The sequence below is a fragment of the Lagenorhynchus albirostris genome, chromosome 8, assembly GCF_949774975.1.
Source record: "Lagenorhynchus albirostris chromosome 8, mLagAlb1.1, whole genome shotgun sequence".
Lineage (NCBI taxonomy): Eukaryota > Metazoa > Chordata > Mammalia > Artiodactyla > Delphinidae > Lagenorhynchus > Lagenorhynchus albirostris.
Window position 1 is genome coordinate 1,614,496 of NC_083102.1, and position 22,798 is coordinate 1,637,293.

At 38.6% G+C, this 22,798-nt stretch overlaps 1 protein-coding gene across 5 annotated transcripts in view; it reads left to right on the top strand.

The window, feature by feature from the left end:
* LMBR1 (limb development membrane protein 1) overlaps positions 1-22,798 on the top strand; it is a 140,443-nt gene that overhangs the window by 61,008 nt on the left and 56,637 nt on the right. For all 5 annotated transcript variants that reach the window (XM_060156274.1, XM_060156277.1, XM_060156276.1 and 2 more), the window contains exons 6-9: positions 17,771-17,897; positions 18,370-18,438; positions 19,245-19,309; positions 22,312-22,384. In XM_060156274.1, coding sequence (XP_060012257.1) covers positions 17,771-17,897; positions 18,370-18,438; positions 19,245-19,309; positions 22,312-22,384 — 334 coding nt within the window. The remainder of the gene's footprint in view (positions 1-17,770; positions 17,898-18,369; positions 18,439-19,244; positions 19,310-22,311; positions 22,385-22,798) is intronic.

The window sequence follows — 22,798 nt, forward strand, 5'->3', positions numbered from 1 at the left end:
TTTACAGCTTGTAGTGCCTGGAATCACTGCTCTTTTCATACTTTTCTTATTTTCTTTTAATTTTCTTTTTAGTCTATAACTTCCCCTGGACATTTCTCCATAGATTTGATCCCAAGTACTTTCTATCATTTAGGGATTTCTCAACATTGCTACTCTGCTGATGGAACTCTTGTCTTCTACCATAATTAATTCATTCAGTTAATTCCTATTGACCACTTATTGTATTCTAGGTACTGTTGCAGCTGCTAGGGACAGTGCAATTGATTGATTGATTGTTTATGTATTTATTATATATTTTTCCTGTTTTTTGTGGTAAAAAATGTATGTGATTATTAGTCTGTCATCTTGAACTGATGTACCTGATTCCTCTGTCTCTCCACCTGTTAGCTTTACTGGCCCTTTGTCTGGAATTCAGTTATTTGTTAATTTGGGGGCATTCTTTGTTCTTTTTTCCAGACCTGGGAGGCTTTGTGGTCTCTGCTTGAATTGGCTCCGATTTCGTTGACAAGTGTGGGGCGCAGTCTTTTCTTTTGGCCTCTCCTCTTTCGCTTTGTAGCTGTTTTGGCCTCTCATGGCCTTAAGGTTGTTTAAAGATGATCTTTTCCAATATAGTGTTCAGAAATTCCTTCTCAGGATTCCAAGATGATTTCTACAAACGTACAAGCCCTTCCTAAATGTGTCTGTGTATTCCAGGATCTTTTATTTCCCTGGGTCTTATTTGGCTTTGCATGAAGCATACTCACGAGGTTGATGGTTTTGGCTGATTCTCCTGTGTATCTTGACTTCTATCGGTTTTTCATTAATATTTTAATTATAATTTAAACAAGTTTAGGGAAAGCCAATTAACCCTACATTGTATTTTATATCATTCCAAATTACCTGTCAACATTTGTACTTGGATCATTGTGTAATTATAATTAGTGTATATATATTTTTTATGTCCTTCTTACCTTAATAATTTATTTTGTGTACATAAATTTTCTAGTGCTATGAAAAATTGTCCAAGACTTGGAAATGGGCAAAGAAGATCCTGGGTGTTCTGTCATTGGAGTTCTAGCCATTGTCTAGTGGGTGCTGGGGATTTTCTGGTCCTACAGGGGTGTGCACCTTTGGCTGATTTTCTGTTGACTTGGCTATATTACACCTCCTTAGGGTTAGAGTTAACTTGTAGGAAGCTGAGAGCAATGCAAAGTAATTTGTCTGATAGAGACGTAATTGATTTCTTCCTATGCAAAGGATAGCTCCAAACATTTCATTTTATTGTCCCACAGGATGTTATCCCATTTTGCATCTATTAGCAAATTGATTTTAATATTTCTGGTTATCTATGTATATGTGTTCTTCAAATTCTCCTTTGACCAGGTTTTATCAGAAATTAAACTCATGTGCTAAAGGATGTGAAGAACAGAAGGGACCAGGGTGCTCAGAGAGGAGCTGCCATCAGCAAGCAGCAGTGACACTTGCCGTGGGCTAAAGTAGAGCACATGGGTCCTGGAAGTTGAGAGCCGGTAAACTTACAAGGGCCCACCAGGGCACAAGCTACCGAGACACCTCACCCAGAACTGGAGCCTGCTTCTCTAGATTCACTGTCACCAGAGGCAGGAGGTGATTAAAGAAAGAAGCAGGACAAAAACTCGTGTGTATATAAAGATGAGCGGGGACTCAGGAGATGACCAGACGTCTGGGGAAAGTCAGTATCGTGAGAGGGACCAAATTCGATGCACTACTCAGAGTTAATAGACAAAGAAAAGATTTCAGAGAGATTTGAAAATATTTGATCTAGCATTTTAGACTTTTCTTGGCAGAGGGAATTAAGGATATCTCGTCCTCAATATTGCCAGAAATGAAAGTTCTATTGAGTCATTCTGATAAAAATCAAGTCTAGACAGTTTCCAGGATATTTCTAGCAGACGTTAAAGAACAGATAACTACAGTTTCAACAAATTTGTCTGGAGATTTGAAGATGGAACACTCACAGTTGTATTTTATGGAATTAGTGGAATCTTGATGCTGAAAGCAGACAGGATTAATATGAGAAAGGAACATTATATGCCATTCCTTTTCATGAATACTTGTGAATCAGAAAATATTAAGCTGAGTCCAACACAAAAGATCATCATCCAAAAAAATTATTTCAGCTCTCAAGGTTGGTCTAACACTAGAAAAATCTATGACTGTAATTCATATTAGCAGAGTAAGTGAGAGAAAAGAATCAAGTGAACACCTCAGAAGAGACACAGAACACATCCATGAAATCAGTAACCATTCATGATTAAAAAGCAAACTAAGAACTAAAGGGAACTTGCTTAACCTGATAATGGATATCTACTCTAAGACTGCAACTGACATTGTTCTTAGCAGTAAAATGTTAGAAGTATTTACTTTAAAATTGGGATGCCATCTTGAGTACTTTTATTTCTAACAATAGACAACACTATAGTAGAGTTCTTTACCAGTACAGTTAGACAAGAAAAGGAAAAATTGAAAGAAACAAACAAAATAGTCATGATTAACAGATGATATTGTCTTTTGAAAGATCCTATAGAATCTAAAGGTAATTCCAATAAGAAAATTTAGCAAGGAAGCTGGATATAGGATTAATATAGGAAAATCAATAAATAACAGCAACAAACAGAAAATCTAATTAAAAATACCTTTTATAATAGCAAGACAACTAAGGTATGTTGAAATAAACCCAGCAAATGATTTTTAAAACCTTATTGAAATAATATATGGAAAGAAAAAATCTTATTGAAAGATGTTAAGAAGACCTAGATAATTGGATAGATATTCTATGTTTATGAATTTCTTTATATGATAAAAATACCAGTTCTCAAATTATTTTTTAGAGTCAGTGCAATTCTAATAAATTTTTTAAGAGGTTATCTTATGGCATGCGACAAGGAGATAGTAAAATTCTTTGGGAGAGCAGAGAGCCAAGAATAGCCAAAGCAATTTTGAAGAACATGGTGATGGAACTTACTCTATCAAATATTAAAAAAGGAACACAGGACTTGAATAGACATTGCTTGGAAGAAGATATGCAAATGACCAGTAAGCACATGAAAAGACCCTAGTGTCACTAGGCATTAGGGAAATGCAAATCAAAACCACAAGAAGATACTTCTCCACACCCATTAGAATGGCTGCTAGAAAATAACAAGTATTGGTGAGGATATTGAGAAATTGGAACTCTTGTACACTGTTGGGCAGAATATAAAATGGTGCGACTACTGTGGAAAACAGTATAGTGGTTGCTCAAAAAATTGAAAATATAATTACCACATGATCCAGATATTCCACTTCTGGGTGTCTACACAAAAGAATTAAAGAAAGGACTCCACAGATATTTATACACCCATTTTCATGACAGGATTATTTTCAATAGCCAAAGGTGGAAACAACCCAAGTATCCATCAGTGGATTAATAGAGAAACAAATTGTGGTATGTGCGTACAGTAGAATATTATTCAGCCTTAACAAGGAAGGAAATTCTCACACACTACAACATGGATGAACCTTGAGAGCATTATGCTACGTGAAATGAAGTCAGGCACAGCAAGACAAGTACTGTATGATTCCACTTATATGAGTGTCCCAGTGTAGTCAAATTCATAGAGACAGAAAGTCGACGGTGGGTGTACAGGGGCTGGGGTTAGATGGGGAGTTACTGTTTAATGGGGTGCAGAGTTTGAGTTGGAGAATACAAAAAGCTCTAGAGATGGATGGTGGTGACGGTTGCATGACTGTGTGAATGGACTTAATGCCACAGAACTCTACACTTAAAAAATGGTTAAAGTGGTAAATTTTATGTTATATATACTTTACCATCATAACAAAAAGTAAGTGATGAGCACGGCGGTTCAAATTGGTGGTTACTATTGGGCAGGTTGGTGCAGCAGGTGTGTGGTTGGGAGGGCTACATGGGTGCACAGTAGTTGTGGTGACGTTCCTTTAGGTTGGGTGATCTATCCACAGGTATTTAATAGACATATAAAGCTAAACAGTGCACAGACTGACATACCTCAGAGATATTGTGGGTTTGATTCCAGACCACTACAGTAGAGGGAATATTGCAATAAAATGAGTCACACGAATTTTTTGGCTTCCCAGTACATATAAAAGTTGTCATTACACTATACTGTAGTCTGTTAAACGTGCAATAGCATTGTGTCTAAAAAACAATGTACATGGGCTTCCCTGGTGGCGCAGTGGTTGAGAGTCCGCCTGCCGATGCAGGGGACACGGGTTCGTGCCTCGGTCTGGGAAGATCCCACATGCCGCGGAGTGGCTGGGCCCGTGAGCCATGGCCACTGAGCCTGCGCGTCCGGAGCCTGTGCTCTGCAACGGGAGAGGCCACAACAGTGAGAGGCCCACATACCGCAAAAAAAAAAACAAACAAAACAATGTACATACCTTAATTAAAAAATACCTCTTTGCTAATAGGAGTAAAGACGCAGATATAGAGAATGGACTTGAGGACATGGGGACGGAGAAGGGCAAGCTGGGACGAAGTGAGAGAGTGACATGGACATATACGCACTACCAAATGTAAAATAGATAGCTAGTGGGAAGCAGCTGCATAGCATGGGGAGATCAACTCGGTGCTTTGTGACCACCTAGAGGGGTGGGATAGGGAGGGTGGGAGGGAGACGCAAGAGGGAGGGGCTATGGGGATATATGTATATGTATAGCTGATTCACTTTGTTATACAGCAGAAACTAACACACCATTGTAAAGCAATTATACTCCAATAAAGATGTTTAAAAAAAAATACCTCTTTGCTAAAAAAATGCTAAGCATCCTCCGAGCCTTCAGTTAGTTGGTATCTTTTTGCTGGGGAGGGTCTTGTCCTGCCTTGACGTTGGCTTCTGGCTGATCAGGGTGCTACTGAGGAAGGGCGGGGGGGGGGGGGGGGCGGTGGGTGGGTGGGGGGCGTGGCAGGCTCTTAGAATACGATGACAGTGAAGTGTGCCGCGTCGACTGACTCTTCCTGTCACGAATGATTTCTCTGCAGTGTGCTGTGCTGTTTGGTAGCGTTTTACCAATGGTAGAACTTCTTTCAGAATTGGACTCAGTCCTCGCGGACCCTACTGCTGCCTCATCAACTAAGTTTATGTCATATTCTAAATCCTTTGTTGTCATTTCCACAATCTTCACAGCATCTTCACCAGCAGTAGATTTCATCTCAAGAAACCATTTTTTTTTGCTCTCCATAAGAAGCAATGCTTTTCTGTGAAAGTTTATCCTGAGATTACAGCAATTCAGTCACATCTCAGGCTCCACTTCTAATTCTAGTTCTCCTGCTGTTTCTCCTCCACTGAAGTCTTGAACCCCTCAGAGTCATCCATGAAGGTTAGAATCAACTTCTCCCAAACTCCTATGAATGTTGGTATTTTGACCTCTTCCCATGAATCATAAATGTTCTTAATGGCATTTAGAATGGTGAATCCTTTCCAAAGGGTTTTCAAGTGACTTCGCCCAGATCATCAGAGGAATCACTATGGCAGCTATAGCCTTACGAAATGTATTTCTTAAGTACGTCTTGAAAGTCAGAATTACTCCTTGATTCATGGGCAGCGGAACGGTTGTCGTGTTGGCAGGTATGAAAACAACATGAATCTCGTTGTACATCTCCATCAGAGCTGTCGGGTGACCGGGTGCATTGTCAGTGAGCAGTAGTTTTTGAAAGGAATCTTTTTTTCCGAGCAGTGGATCTCAGCAGTGGGTGTAAAGTGTCCAGTAAACTGTGTTGTAAACAGATGTGACATCATCCAGGCTTTGTTCCATTTGCAGAGCACAGGCATAGTGGATTTAGCATAATTCTTAGGGCCTAGGGGTTTTGGAATGGCTAATGAGCCCTGGCTTCAACTTAGTCACCAGCTGCATTAGCCCCTATCAAGAGTCAGCCTGTCAGTAGCCAGGACATGGAAGCAACCCAAGTGTCCATGACAGGTGAATGGATAAAGATGTGGCACATGTATACAATGGAATACTACTCAGCCATAAAAAGAAACGAAACTGAGCTATTTGTAGTGAGGTGGATGGACCTAGAGACTGTCATACAGAGTGAAGTAAGGCAGAAAGAAAAATACCGTATGCTAACACATATATATGGAATCTAAAAAAAAAAAAAGTTCTGAAGAACCCAGGGGCAGGACAGGAATAAAGATGCAGACGTAGAGAATGGACTTGAGGACACGGGGAGGGGGAAGGGTAAGCTGGGACAAAGCGAGAGAGTGGCATGGACATATATACACTACCAAACGTAAAATAGATAGCTAATGGGAAGCAGCCGCATAGCACAGGGACATCAGCTCGGTGCTTTGTGACCACCTTCAGGGGTGGGACTGGGAGGGTGGGAGGGAGACCTAAGAGGGAGGGGATATGGGGATATATGTATATGTATAGCTGATTCACTTTGTTATAACGCAGAAACTAACACACCATTGTAAAGCAATTATACTCCAATAAAGATGTTAAAAAAAAAAAGAGTCAGCCTGTCCTTCGAAGCTTTGAAGCCACGCATTGACTTCTGTCTACTGTGGAAGTCCTAGTTGACATCTTTCACTAGAAGGCTCTCTTGTCTACACTGAAAATCCGTTGTTTCGTGTAGCCGCTCTCGTTAACGATCTGAGCTGGATCTGCTGGATAACTTGCTGCGGCTTCTGCGTCAGCACTTGCTGCTTCGCCTTGCACTTTTATGTTATGGAGACGGCTTCTTTCCTTAAACCTCGTGAGCCAGCCTCTGCTGGCTTCAAGCTTTTCTTCTGCAGCTTCCTCACCTGTCTCAGCTTCACAGACCTGAAGAGAGTCAGGGCCTGGCCTGCATTCGGCTTTGGCTTCAGGCAGTGTCATGGCTGGTCTGATCCTCTATGCAGACCACCGAAACTTTCTCCTCAACAGCAATAAGGCTGTGTTGCTTCCTTACCATTCGTGTGCTCACTGGAGCAGCACCTTAATCTCCTTCAAGAACGTTCCTTTGCCTTCACGACGTGGCTGTTTGGAGCAAGACGCCTAGCCTTCAGCCCGTCAGCTTTCCACACGCCTTCCTCTCTCAGCTTCAACATTTCTAGCTTTTGATTTAAACTGAGAGACATGCGACTCTTCCCTCACTTGAACGCTTGGAGGCCATTGTAGAGTTATTAGTTGGCCTGATTTCAACATTGTTGTGTCTCAGGGAACAGGGAGGTCCAAGGAGAGGGAGAGAGATGGGGGAAGGGCTGGTTGGTGGAGCAGACAGAACACACACAACATTTATTGATTGTTGCCATCTTGTATTGGTGTAGTTCATGATGTCCAAAACAATTACAGTAGTAACATCAAAGATCACTGATCACAGATCACCATAACAAATATAATAAAAATGAAAAAGTTTGAAATATTGTGAGAATTACCAAAACGTAACACAGAGACACAAAGTGAGCAAATGCTGTTGGAAAAGTGGCACCGATAGACTTGTTCGACGCAGGTTTACCACAAACCTTCAATTTGTAAAAAATGCAATTATCTGCAAAGTGCAAATTGTAGAAGTGCAAAGGGAAAGAAAACGAGACATGTCTATACTTTCAGTATTTAAAAATAGAAAGGAAAAAAGGTTATTTCTTGGTGATGGGCTCATATTAACCAAACTGATATGAAAAACCAAAATGCCAATTGGTTGATATTCAATGGAAAACTATAAAATAATCGCACATGCATGCACACCTACACACCCAAAGTAGCTGTTATTGAGAGCTGGAGGGGCTGTGGAAATGAGCGAGAGGGGCCCAATGCAGCTTTGGAGGGACTGGTCTGGGTCTAGAGCAGGCAGACAGCCTTAAGCTTTTTGTGTATGTTTCCTATTTTGTTCACTGTCATAAGGATAGCTCTTCTGTGGTATTTTGGAATTCCTAGTGCTTTTTGTGTAAATGTACTGTTTGCCACAAAAGCAATATGACACTATTACCTAAATTATCATGTGGAATTGCTTTTATATTAATATTCTACACTTTAGTATCTTGTACATTTTGCTATAGTCATGTAATAAATAATAACCCTAATGATCTTTCTTTTGTTGTGTCTGTATTGGAACTTGTGCCTGGGTGTTTTATGACAGGACTAGTAAGGTATTGGCTACAATGTTCTGTTATATTAAAGGACTGAGCGTTTGCTCAGCATGAGCTTGCTATTACGGAATTGAAAATTAATATTCTAGTAAAAGAAGCTTTTGTGTATTTTGATTTAGTTCCTTCGCTAAAATTATAGGTTGCCTTAAGTATGTATTAAGCATTCTCCCTCCACCTCCTATTTCCACATCAGTTTGTCTTTTATGTCTTATTTCTGTCTTGTGGGGAGGGTAGAAAGCACAGGCTCCAGAAGCTGACAGACCTGAGTTTAAAGAGAGTTCTGGCAGGCCTGGAACAGGGTGACCATAGACAGATGATTTAACTTTTTTGGATGTGAGCTTTCTCATTTATAATAAATTTGCCTTTATTGTGAATATTCAGTGAGCACATATAAAGCAACTACGTAGTAGGAGCTTTGCAAATAGTTCCCATTTCTTTTTTTCCGTCAAGTTTATAACTAAAGAATTATTAGAACAGAATTAGAATTAGAAAAGATCCTTACTGGCTAACCATTAAATTATTTTGATGTGATGAAGTGTACTGAGAAATGTTTTTTTCCCAAATTTAGAATTATGTTTAAACATCTTGAAATAAAGTCCCTGCAGTCTTTTTACAATTCAGTTCTTTCATTTACGTGTTGGAAACTTGCTGTATTAATTCATTTACTTGCAATCTGGAGGATTTTGTTTGTTTAATATCATGAGAAATTTCTGCCCATAAATTTAAATATAGTGAACATCTTAGTTCAGTGAACAGCAATGTTAGTATTATTATTTTAACTTATTCTAAAATACTTTCTTTTTGTCAAGTTTTAATAACTTGAGAATCTTATAGTTTTAATTTTTCTACTGTGTATGACTATATTAAATAAATATGTATATATATATAATAAGCTGAAGAAAATATTAATATTAAAAAACAATTCACTATAGAGCTTAACAACACTTTCTATAAAGTTATTTTCTTTGACTTGGGACCAAAACTCTTTTTGTCTATACTTTTAATTATTACTTTGGGAGCGAAGGGGGAAATGGTTGGCACTCTCTAGGAATGCTTGTTTGTAGTTTTTTCATGGTTTAAAATAATTAATACCTGCCTTTATTTTCTGTTCTTTATTAGTGATTCTATCGATCTTCCCCAGATGACTGCATGTATGTTTGGTGCAGTCTTGATGTCATGCTGAGCAAACCTTATCTTAATGTTACTAAGAGACCCTTTTTGTTAAATGGAAACAATGGCTTGATATTTATTTTAAATGTTCTGTGAATGTAGAAATTTTTCCCAGGCTTTCCTGATGGGTGGAGACATAGTATATAAAGTGGTGTTTACATACCTTCCAAGAGGTCAAGATGTCCATGCAAAATCTTGTTTAAATGTTCATCACCATAGAAACATATCAGTTTATTGTTAGAGCTTTTGTAAATATATTGTAATTTTCACTTCATTGATGTTCAGTACAGAGCATTTAATGTGTAATTGACCAGCACCAAAATTTGGTGTTTAGCCTTTACTAGCTTATTTAATCTAATTTAAACTTAAAATATTGAGATAGTTGTAATTTCCAAAACAATACTGGTATGAAACTAATGTAATTAATTATATAGCTTACTTTTCTTAAAAACAAGATGATGTTTCCTTGACAGAAAGAAAGTACTTTATTTTGATGATGTTTTTTACTAATACACTGAGTGCTTATTACACTATGATTTTAATAAAAGTGATGGAGTTTCATTAAGGTAACTTAGATTTATGGTTTTTGGGAGGGGTAGACAAGTATTCATAAATATATTACGAAGTTTATGAAATCCTAGTACTGTATGGCATAGTATAAGCATTCAGAATTGTGTGAGCAAGTACAACTGTTGATGATAAGTAGTTGTTATAGTTCTGTGATCTTGGATTCAGGAGACTTTTCTTATTTTTTAGATGAACAATGGTAACCTTCCACTCTGACAATGTTGTGCTGCTTTGTTGTTTGCAGGGTATCTCAGTAAGCTATTCTGACATCTGGTACATCTTTTAGCTCAGTGTATGCAAGAATGGAGTTGATAGGGACCTTCCCCTTGGGGCTTCCTAGCTCCTGATTCTGACTCTTAATGGAAAAATGAGCAGTAGGCATATTTTTTTGCTTATATGCTGTCCTGCTGGTGATTAATGGTAGTGATAAAAGCTCTCACAATGCTTTTCATTACTTTGCAGACAGAACCACATACAAAAGTTCAAAAAGCTCACACACTACCTGCCACAAAGCCTATACTCTTTAGGCTTTGTAATATTTTACTGATCTCAAGAAAGGTAGTGATAATTTGTATATTTTTGGCACTCATATGAGCCAGTCGATGCCAGATTAACAAATGAAGTTTCTGATTATTATAATCCCTTCACCTCTCTTCTCTCTATTCTAAAGTTGTTGAAGGTAAAAAATCTGCCACATTGCATTTAATGAAAAGATTTGTTATATTTTTCTGTTGGTTTTGCTAAAGCTCATAAATATGATATTTAATTGATTTCAAGTTGGGCTGATTTTGTCCCATTTAATCCCAAAAAGGGAATAAAAATAAAAGGAAAACGTAATTGTCCTAGCCTCCTAGTGGATTAAGTCAGTATAACAGTTATTTCTAACTACATCAGTTATCTTCAATATTTCATAAACAGGTATAATCATATTCCATAATTTTGATGGCTTGCTCTGTGGCAGCCTTTTCTGTAATTCCTAATTTACTCTTCTTTAAATATAGATTAATAACTGAAAATGAGCAGATTCCTTTTTATGAGTTGTTATCTTTCAAAAGAAATGATCAATTTGAAATAAATTTTTGAAGAGTTCATATGCTTTGACTGCAGAGGTTTATTTGTTTAAATGTTTCTTATTTGTCTGCTTAAGCATGTGAGTGTACATTTTAGACATTTTTTCTTGATATTATTCACATATTTATAATAGAAAAAGCATCCTCTTGGAATGATAATATTGATATCTGTTTCCTTTTAGAAAGACTGTTCACATATACTTTTTAATCACATAAGAGATTTATTTGGGGCTTAGTTTGTAAGTATATGTGGATAAATATGTAGCTATTTAACTTCATTGTCACTTTCAGACTGGTTTATACTTAGGTTGCATTTTAAATGCTATCTATTTTTCTTAATGAGAGAATGTATTTTTTCTTTATATAAATAGAATGGAGTAATTCTTAAACGTGGTAATGGATTTCTTCTCTTTGACATAAATGCTACTTGAAACACTAATCTATAGCATGTTAAAAGAGGCTAATCTAGAGCTATAGCATGTTAAAAGAGGCTGTTACTTTAACCAGGCTGTTCAAAGAATTTTATGTCAAGGTTAAATTTAGGAAAATGACCAGAAAGTACTTGAGAGTGCAGAGAGTACTTAGATTTTGTTAGAAACAGACTGTTAGTAGTCTGCTGTGACCTATATGGTAACTATTAGCCATGTGTGGCTATATACATTTAAAATACCTAAAATCAGTAAAATTAAAAACCAGTTCTTCAGTCACAGTAGCTACATTCTAAGTACTCAATAAACACATATGACTATTAGCTATGTTAATGGATAGCACAGAATAGAGCATTTATATCATCACAGAAATATATGTTGGACAGCACTGTTCTGTGCTATTTAATCATAAATAATTTGTTCTTTTTTCATCTATAATTAGTTTGCACACTATCTAAACAGAAAAAAGAGTAAGGCCCAACTTTAAGGATATATACTTATGCAGCACCCCAGTTAGAGGTGCAGTCGCAATTAGAGAATGGTGCTAATGAGGTTTGATTTTTTTAAAAATTTTTAATTAATTTTATTGGAGTACAGTTGCTTTACAATGTTGTGTTAGTTTCTGCTGTACAGCGAAGTGAATCAGCTATGCGTATACATATATCCCCTCTTTTTTGGATTTCCTTCCCATTTAGGTCACCACAGAGCACTGAGTAGAGTTCCCTGTGCTATATAGTAGGTTCTCATTAGTTATCTGTTTTGTACATAGTATCAATAGTGTATATATGTCATTCCCAATCTCCCAATTCATCCCACCCTCCCCTTGCCCCCTTGGTATCCATATGTTTGTTCTCTATGTCTGTGTCTCTTGCAAATAAGATCTACCATTTTTCTGGATACCACATATATGCATTAATATGCGATATTTGTTTTTCTCTTTCTGACTTACTTCACTCTGTATGACAGTCTCTAGGTCCATCCACGTCTCTGCAAATGACCAAGTTTTGTTCCTTTTTATGGCTGAGTGATATTCCATTGTATGTACGTACCACATGAGATTTGATCTTCATTGTTTGTTGTTGCATTAATGCATCTGTTTCCCAGGTGCAGGCCTGTACCTCGGTTAGTAAGTTATGACTAAGAGTGGCATGATCAGATTTGCATTTTGAGAATATCACATTTCCATGCGATGTAGGCACCAGGTCAGGGAGAGACAAGAGTGTGGATGTAGGACTAGTAGCTAGGAGGCTGGGGTGTTCACCAGATAGACGTTGTGGCAGTAGGAAGAGAGGTGGATGAACTTGAGTCATAATTACATAGGAGAATCAAAAGGACTCTGTGTTTGACTGGACCAGGGTCCAGTGTGTGTGTACGTGTTTTGGGGAGAGGTGGGGTGCAGCAGGAAAGGAGGTGACAGGGATGTTTCCAGAGTGTCTGGCAAAACAACAAAGTGGATAATGGTGCCATTATTGAGGTATGTGACACTGAAGGAGGAGCAGGTCTAAGGGATAAAATGATGAATTTGATTTTAGAATTCAGTTTAAGGTAGCTGTGAGATATCTAAGGCAAGGTGGCCATTGGGATGTATGGATCTTGGCCTCGGGTAATATTTGGACTAAAGGTACAAACTTGAGAGTCGTTGGCCACGTGAGGAGGCAAGATCATCCAGGGAGGAAGAGAGAGTCTATCTGGTAGACCATCTTCATGAGAATTGACTGAGGAGCCGCTTTGTACAGGTACTCAGGAATTGACAAGCCCCGTGGTAAATGTGTTCCATGCTGATGTTTGAGAAGCATTGATACAGCTTGTGAAAAGATGAACATCTAAGACTGTGCCATCGGAGAAAAGGGGTCTGAGATATTTTCCTTTACCACATGAAAGAAATAGGAATGGAGACAGAAATCAAGGGATAGGGGAAGGAAGCTGAGGGGACGTGCAGACCACCCAGCTGTGTCTTACTAAGGGAGAGGTAAGGTCCCCTGTAGTTAAGAATGTAGGGCCTGAGATTAGGGTCAAGGAGACTGGAACACGTTTACAAACCTTTGAGGGAATTATTAGCCAGAGATCAGTATAAGGATTGCCGAGTAACAATGAAGGCCTGCTTTGGAATATGTAGTAGCAAAAATTTCTCATGATTTTGTAAATTTCTCTAACAATGCTGAGAATTTGGAGTGAACTTCCAGGTGGAATTAAACTGGTCTGGTGGAAGTTAAAGGGGCCAGGAATACTAGAATATTACTGATACTGAATTATCATTAAAATATACTCGTTCGCTATGGGGTTTAGACCAGTGAAAACAAGGCTGATTGGAGGGATTGGGAAGATGAAGGGAGGAGAGATAATCACGATGAGGACATAGAGCTAGGTTAGAGCTAGGTTGGAGCTAGGTTAGAGCTAGCTTAGAGCTAGGTTAGAGCTAGGGTTAGCGCTAGGTTAGAGCTAGGTTAGCGCTAGGTTGGAGCTAGGTTGGAGCTAGGTTAGCGCTAGGTTAGAGCTAGGTTAGCGCTAGGTTGGCGCTAGGTTGGAGCTATGTTGTAGCTAGGTTGGAGCTAGGTTAGCACTAGGTTAGCGCTAGGTTGGAGCTAGGTTAGCACTAGGTTAGAGCTAGGTTAGTGCTAGGTTAGTGCTAGGTTAGAGCTAGTTAGAGCTAGGTTAGTGCTAGGTTAGAGCTAGGTTGGAGGGCTGAAAGATTGGAGGAGACTAGGAGGCTGTGGGCTGAGGGGCAGCTTTATCATGTGACCTCTCAGAATTGGGCCTGAGAGATGATGGGGTCTGGTTAGTTGTGTGGGCGGCCATAGTAGAATGCAGGTCAGGTTCATTATGAGCGTGTATGGTACTTAGGGTGGCAGGGGATGTGATGAGAAGCTCTTGTGAACTGGGTGCTCATGTATCAAGAAAGATGGGATTGTTTCTTCTAGGTCTGTACATGGTAGGTGGCAAAGATGGGAAAGAGTGACAAGGTGGCATTCGAAGGTGGTATAAATTTAATTGAGAAAGACAAATGATACGCGAATTCCCGAGCCTTGGAGATTCCAAACACAAAGGCAACAGTTTGAGTTATTACGGTTAATCCTTACTAGGTACCAGACATTGAGCTCAGCATGTTGCACATGTTGACTCATTTGGTTCTGATAACAACCCATGAGGTAAGGGTGTCATTAATAAACTTATTCTACAAAGGAGGAAACTGAGGCACAGTGTGGCTTAGGCATTTGCCCGGAGTTACACAGTTGATCAGTGATGGAAACAGGATTTGAGCCCAAGTGGTCTGCTGCTAGAGTTGGGGCTCTTAACGAGCTTATTATACTGTCTATCTCATACACCGAACTTGGATTTTTTTGTGTGTGTGTGCGGTACACGGGCCTCTCACTGTTGTGGCCTCTCTCGTTGCGGAGCACAGGCTCCGGACGCGCAGGCTCAGCGGCCATGGCTCATGGGCCCAGCCGCTCCGTGGCATGTGGGATCTTCCCGGACCAGGGCACGAACCCGTGTCCCCTGCATCGGCAGGCGGACTCTCAACCACTGTGCCACCAGGGAAGCCCTGAACTTGGATATTTTTTAAAAGTTATTCTTACTGGTGCCAAACTCTTGGATCTTTATTATTGTAAGAAAAAAATTGAAAATTAAAACAACATTAGTTTGTTCTCCTATTTCTTAAAGTCATATACATCCACTCTAAAAAATTCGGAAAATATAACAAGGCACCAAGTATACAAGAAAAATAGTTCCCCGTCACCGTAGTCCTAGACGGGACAGTTCCTTTCAGCTGGCCTTGCAAGGCTTGCTGGACATTGTCACTGTAAGACCCCTTCCTGCTTCTGCTCAGGGAGAGGGAGCTGTAGCCAGACTGGCGGTGGGTTGTCTCACTCCCCTTCACAGCTCAGACCCCAGACACTTGCCAGCTGCCAGGTCATGGGGGCCCTTACTTCTCCTTTCTGCCTATGGCCTGGGTGAGAGGATTCATGGCTCGATCCTGGGGGTCTTCTTGTAGCCCTGAACCCAACCTGTGTGGGCCCTTGTTTGTTCTTACCTAGAAAGCCGTGTGAGCTTTCCATTCTTGTTGCCCAAAGCTTTCCAGAACTGCAGAGGTCTGAGATATTATGGTACTTGCAAGCTGACGGGTTAGTTTGCCAGACTCACAGACCCTGGTTGTAGACACAGACTCCTGGGTCAGAGGCTTCATTACCTAGCGTGCAGGCGCAGGAGCCTGTCAGTTCCTGTCAGTTCCCTGTCAGTTCCCCAGGACCCCGAGCCCCATGGGGTGATGTGGCCCAGGTGGGAGCTGTCCCCGCAGTGGGCTCGTGTCATGGCTGAGGAGCCCGCATTATTTGTAATGGGGTGCAAGCAAGCCTGCCTGCCCTGTGCTCTGCGGGGGGACCTTCTCTTTCACACTGTACGGTAAGCAGACCTGCCTCTACTGCAGAGATACCATCTCTGCCTTCCAAGGCTGTTTGCTGTACAGAAGTCTTTGAAAAGACAGTCCAGAGTGAGGACTGCCCCTGCCTTTGCTTGTGAGATGCACAGAAGTGGGAGAGACCCACGGAGCACTGCCTTCCAACACAGACAGATTTGATGAAAAACAAATTTAACTGCTAAGAAATACTTCTTACCAAAATATCAGAGGAAGTGTGTAAATCTTATTGGTGATTGGTTCCCCAAATTTATTATCATTATAACACTTAAACTTATTGTTGCATTGTAATTGCTTAATATAATAATTATAACATGTATTATTAAAATGCCCATTTTTTGGACATCAGGTCTCAAACAGTTCCAAGTAGCACTGCTGTTTAGCTCATACATCATAACACTTACGACACGTGTTACATGTTTTGAGAGCTCTGATGTTCCCATGGGCTGGTCAGAGGCATGCAGGATTAGGGCTCCAGTCAGAGGCAGAAAAAGACAAAGCTGAGGGGGTGTAACACATGCACTCCAGAGCCTACTCTTTTTATCTTTTATTTATAGACTTTCCAGATAATATTTAATGTGTGATTAAAAGGTTCTTGCTTAGAAAGAGAGGAAGAGAGAAAAAAATCAGTGCTAAAAGGTAGTGGTCATGTTCTGGTATCCTAATGGTTTGAATGTGTGAAGTGTAGATTCAGAGAGTTCTTCAGTAAGTAGGAGTGTGTTTTTTAGTAGTGCATTTTGTGACTGTTCCTGTTTCATCTCACTTGAGTAATAGCTACTGTGAGATCTAATGTGTTAAATAAAATACTGGTCGTCATCACTCTGGTTTACCGGCCTCCCTAGCTGTGAGTGTGTAAGGTGCCCTGACTCTTCCATTTGAAGACACATTTTAACCTGTCAGGGGCAGTCCTGGTAAGGCTGGACTAAGAAGAAAAGACCACTTCAACTCTGAGTCATCATTTAGGGCTGGGAACACTTTGGCCATGGCTTTAGGACATTTCCTTTCCTATTGAATTTGAGGAACTGGGGTGCTATGATTTAAGTGTAACCTGTTTCTGTAATTCAGAAATTAGAAAATAATATTTAGGGCAAAATTGAAATAAGTCTATGTTTTAGATTTTTATTTATAGTTCATATCTTTAAACTTTGATATGGAAGGAAAGATTACGTGACTTATTGAGAAACATGGATATAATTTTGTTGTGTTAGATGTTGTAAATTAGTGCATTACAGTATAAAATATCAACATGAATCTTTACATTTAGGTACAGGTTCAATCATGTGATGACTTTCTAAGCATATGAGAAAGTTGTTTTTTGTTTTTGCCTTGTCCCGTAGGTGTTGATTTTATAAGTCTGGCCTCTCGTTTGGCCCTGAGGTCAGAATTTGTTTTATATTTAAAACAAAATTGTGCCTGATGATTCTTTATTATATTCCAGCCTCGTGGATTTAATGAAAATTCTATCTAATGTGGAGAAAGGGACGCTATTTAATTGATATAAATACTATCCATTTCAACGGTTTCTAAGGCTGGATTACCACGAGGAGTTCTTTGTCTGGGCACTAGAGGGCTCTGGAGGCTGTGGGGAGCTAAGAACCCCCATGTTCTCTAGTAGATGGTGCTTTATGCTTTCCCCAAGTTGGGTGTTCTCCGAACTGTTTGGCGGTCACCTTAATTAGCCTTATATTCCCTTGATTAGAATCACAGATAAAAATTTGTTAATCTCCTTTCTTGGTGGAAAGTGTTAGGAAAGTAATTAATTGTTTAAAGTGGCTCTGCAAAATGTTTTTATGAAGAATTGTTTTGGTACTTTCTTCAAAGCTTAATGGTGTTTTACATAATTTTGAAAAGTCAGCTTAAACGTTACAACAGTAAACATTTAGTGTTTTTTGTCCTGCTAATAAATGTAAATTTCCTCCCCTTTCAAAGAATTTTTATGCTTTCATATAGACAGAAACCTAATTGTTCATGTGATGAAATAAAATATTAAAATTATATCTTTATTGTATTTTTCAGGGAATCCGAGCCCGAATTTTAGAAACTCTGGTCATGCTTATTCTTCTGGCCTTGCTTATTCTTGGGATAGTGTGGGTAGCCTTGGCGCTCATTGACAATGACGCTGCGAGTATGGAATCTTTATATGGTACGGATTGACTTGTTTAAACCAGTTTCTCTAGTGGAGACTACAGTTTGGAATATAATTACACATTCACTTTTTAAAACATTTTAATAGTTCTTTGTATAGTTAATCCTTGTTGTTAATTTACAAAATTAAAAAGTCTTTTGACATGTTTAAGGAAAGAAATGAATGTTTGTGTGTTTCTTGTATGTAGAATGAGCAATCAGCTTTTCAGATTTTTTTTCTTCCTTTGGTTAATTGGTTTCTGTTCTTAAAATTCCATGGAGGCTCATTTTCTCTCTCCAAACAGGTTTTGCAAAAGGGTTATTTCCTGTTCTTCTGTTTTAGATCTTTTTATTGTACAATTTAGAAATTATATGGTTTAGTAGATTCAAATAGGCAATTATGATGTTTACTATACATTAACTTATAGTCAGTCTATATATCAATGTATGGTATTTTGGATGCACTAAAATATATTTACATTTTTTAATAGATCTCTGGGATTTCTACCTACCTTATTTATATTCCTGTATATCATTGATGGGATGTTTGTTACTTCTCTGTAAGTATTTTTCTGACATAATATTGATAATAAAGTAGAGTTGTTCTGTATTCTAGAAAATTACAGACACGTTTCCCGATGAGATTCCTTAACAGCTTGGAGATTTTTTTTAAAAGTTGGCCCTTAACTTTTTTTGTATGTTCAAGATAAATTTTGATAAACTGAAACCTTGAAATAATAAGATACTTTTGTTTTTCTCTAAAGAAAGCCTCTTCCACAGAGTTGGAAAGAGACAGGGAGGGGGAGAGAGTCAGACATGCACGTGCCTCCCCCCCATCACAACACTAGCTTCTACTTTTGAATGGTTATGGTGGAATTCTGTATGATGAATTGGCAGTCTTTTTTTCACAATTTGTTTTGTTTTACTTAAGGCATCTCAACATGTCTCAGAGATGTTATAAGCAGATAAAAGTTGGTAAAAGGATGTAAGGTTATAGTTGTCACTCTCGGATATTCTTGTCTGATACTTGATTCAGTTAGTACTTGAAATTTAGTCTGTTCTCTGGTTGGTTTTCTTTAATTTCTTTTAAGTGAAAATACTTATTATTATTCAGCTGCTAGAATCTGGCATATCCTACCCCTCCTTTAGTCTCCATGAATCTTTCCTTAAATATAGGAATGCCCGTCGTCTGTGCACGAACCCCTAGAGCTTCTCTAACGGTGATATTGAGGAGCCCTGTGACAAAACACTGCGAGAACCTAGATTGGAAACAAGCGTTTTCTTACAACAGCAGTCTTTGAGTTTGCTTTATTTTGGGCTAGCAGTTTCTCTCCTAACTCTGAAGTGAGCTTTCTCTGTTCTGCAGTGTGCACTCCAGTTGGCCTCTCCCGCATGTTCACAGTCATGGGGCAGCTGTTGGTGAAGCCAACAGTGAGTATGATGTTGTAAACCATTTTGTTTGTTAAATAGACATTTTTACATTTGAACATCTTTTAGGTTCTAAACTAGCATTCAGAAACAGAAGAATATTTTTATGTGTTTATAACCCAAATTGTCATTGTTTTTATTTTAATCTTTTTCATCTTTGGAAACCAAATTTGCTTTTGCTCTTAAAATACTAACCATAGGCACTCAGCTAGAAATTCTTCTAGCAAATTTGAAGACAAAATGTATAGATATTTACAGGTATTTTAGGAGCCCATTATCTTATATGAAATGGTAACTCTTTTGTGTTTCAAAGTTTATATATTCTTTGACTTACAAAGCAGTTATTTTCTGAAAGTTTGTCTGCATATTATATCTTGATTAATTGAATTATACCTTTCCCTTTAATCTCAGAAATGCTGTATATTCATTTAAAAATAATTTTCAGTTGGCAGTAGTTTTGATGATTTGTCCCTAAGTTACTTGGGCCTCTAGCTATTTTGTCAAATATTTAATAAAATGACCATAATTCTTACCTGTAGCTAGGGAATTGTCACATTATTTTCATGGATCCTCATTGCCTACAAGCTCAAGTCTAAACTATTCACATGATACAAGGCCTTTCACAACTGTCCCCCGCTGAATTTGCCTGTAGCTGCCCCTGCCCCCATTGCTTCCCTGGTGACTGATTCTAGCCAGTCTCACAGCTGACTTGCTGTGCCCAGAGCAGCCTGGATTCTTCCACTTCCCAGGCATGTCGAGGGTCTTTCTCTCGCTTCTGCCTCTTACCTGCTTCAGCCACCTGACAGTCTCCTGAAGTCCTGGCTCTGAGACCAGCTGCGTATACTACCTGTCTTTGACCCTTGCCTCACTTCTTCTTTAAGCTAAAATAATCAAGCTCCTTCCTCTGCATTTCTCATATTCCCCTTTATATTTCACTAGTAGTATTTATGAAATTATTATGGTTATATGTTTTTCTTCCCTATCAGTGTAATTCATCAAGGGAAAAAACTGAGACATGGTAGACATTCTTTTAGTAAATGCTTGCTTAATTTTGAAAGTTTTTTAATAAATAATCTTTGTATTTTCAAAAAATAAAAATGGATTTTTTAACCTGCTACATAAATGTACACACACTCAAATACAATACATGTCCTATCAAATCTTGAAATTTACTTCCCTCTTAAAGAGGTTTTGTGACATTGCATTCATTTAGTTTCTTCCTAATTCTCTGGATTTTTTTTTTTGTTGTTGTTGTTTTGGTCTCTCCATTTCTACTTTCTTCCCCCTAAAATAGGCAAATGTTTAAAGTTCTGTCCTTGGTCTAAAGGTGCTCTGCTCTGTTTTCCTGAGCACCTCTGCCACTTCCACATCACTTCCTAGTGAGAAAAAGAGAGTGAATACAAACTACAGTATATTTTAAGTGCTATAATTGAAGGCCCTGTGGAGCTGAAAACTCAACAGATACAAAATCAAACTACTTATCTCCCCTCCCCAAGCTTATTTTCTCCCAGACTTGTCAATTATTAGTAACATGTTCAAACTTTAATGTTTGCCTCTTTTCTTGTTCCTAACATCCAATAATAATGGGTATTTATTCAGTAATTAAGTATATGCTATATGCTTGCACTAAGTACTTTATTTACATGCATAATTTCATTTAATCCTGATGACAAACCCATAAGTTAGGTGATGGTGTTCTTATTTTATGGTTGAATTATCTGCGGTTCAGGGAGATCAGGTAGCTTATACAAGATCACAGATCTGAGAGGATGAGGCAGGATTTGAACGCAGAGGCTCTTTTCAGCGCCTGGGCTCTGGACCACTCCTTGTTCTGCCATAAGCTCCAGAGTCATCGAGCAGCTTTACTGCTAAGTCTACTTTGTACCTCTCCACCTGTATGTTTTGCTTGTCACTTCCTCTGAGCAAAATGCCTTTCCTCCTTTTGGCAAATGAAGCTATTGGGTAAGATGCTACTACCATCAAAACCATTTGCCAAGACTTTTTTCTTCCCAAATAGAAGCTGGGAATCTTTCTTCTTCTGAACTTTTGTTAACATTTTATTTTAGCTTCAGTTATGACATTACTTTCAATTCTATAATTTTTTTTTCTTTTTGATTCTTCGTTTCTCTCCTGGACACTAGAATATAAGCTATTTGAGGTCAAGGACTAAGTCCGATCCATATTTAGGTCCCCATCAGCCCAGACTGGCTAAGAGCACAGGCTTTGAAGACAGATAACTTTTCTTTGCCAAACCTTTGTTTCTTGGCATATTACAAGATGCAGCGAGAGCGGTCTGTTTTTCATAGGGTTGCTGTAGAATCAAGGGGATGAAGCACACCAGCCCTTACACAGTGCAGATAATATCCCATATAATTGGTGACTGGTTAGTGGGGTTTTTTGGTGGTTGTTTTTACTAGTGTTGTATACTGTGGTAGTGAGTGGTGTGTATGTTAGCACACTATTTTTCTAGGGTTCTGTCTATAGGATGGTTTTCATAATACCAGTGTTTAATATTTGTGGACATTTTTTAGTATATAATGATGATGTAAATGGGAAGTATTGATGGTAGTGATTTAGTTTATGGATTTTTTTGTTTTACACATTATGCAGGTTAATGTAGATGAGAAACCAGTGCTGGACTGGGTGATCTATTCCTCTGGCTCTAAAATATTGGCTTGGGCGTAGAGATGTTATTGCATTTAGCTTTTTGGATGTTTAGAATTCATACATTTGTGTGCCATTGAGAGAGTTGCAGAGTTCTTAAATTCTTTAAACTGAAAAAAATCAATTTAAATGTATGTGGATTTTGTGATAATCAGCTTTTGATGTGCTTAGTTATATACTAAGAATTTCTACTTAATTTGCAAGTAGAATAGTTTGAGCATTTTTAATTTAGATTCCTAGTAATTTGAATGGTTATCTAAATTATAGGCCAGATAGCCTAAATATTCTCGTAAGCACTACTTACGTAATGTATTATTCAATAGTTTGATGTTTAAATTTAGATTCTTGAAGACCTGGATGAACAAATTTATATTATTACCCTAGAGGAAGAAGCAATTCAGCGACGACTAAATGGTATGTATTTATTACATATTTAGACCAGAATAAAAAATTATTTAATTCAAAAAAGACAGATAATTGAGGGAAAAAATACAAGCCTCTCAGTACTTTGTGCTGTTGCCTGAGGCCAAGATGTCAGAGAAACACGTGAACTTCCCAGGTGAGGAGAAGGTTACTGAGGAGTAGCGGCACTTTGGTCAGGGTCCCATCTCTCCCTAACTGATAGTAGCTGTAACCAGCAGGGTCAGTTCAGTGCTGGGACACTGGCCACTAAGGTATATCCCTCTTCTACCAGATCCTAACGTATTGGAAGCATTATGACTTGTAGTTGCTGAGGTTCTGCAGATTTACATGTTGTCTTAGTGACTGTAGTATCCCTACCTCATGTCTCTCCTGTTGAAATCTCTAATGCATGGTAAAAAGCAGGGT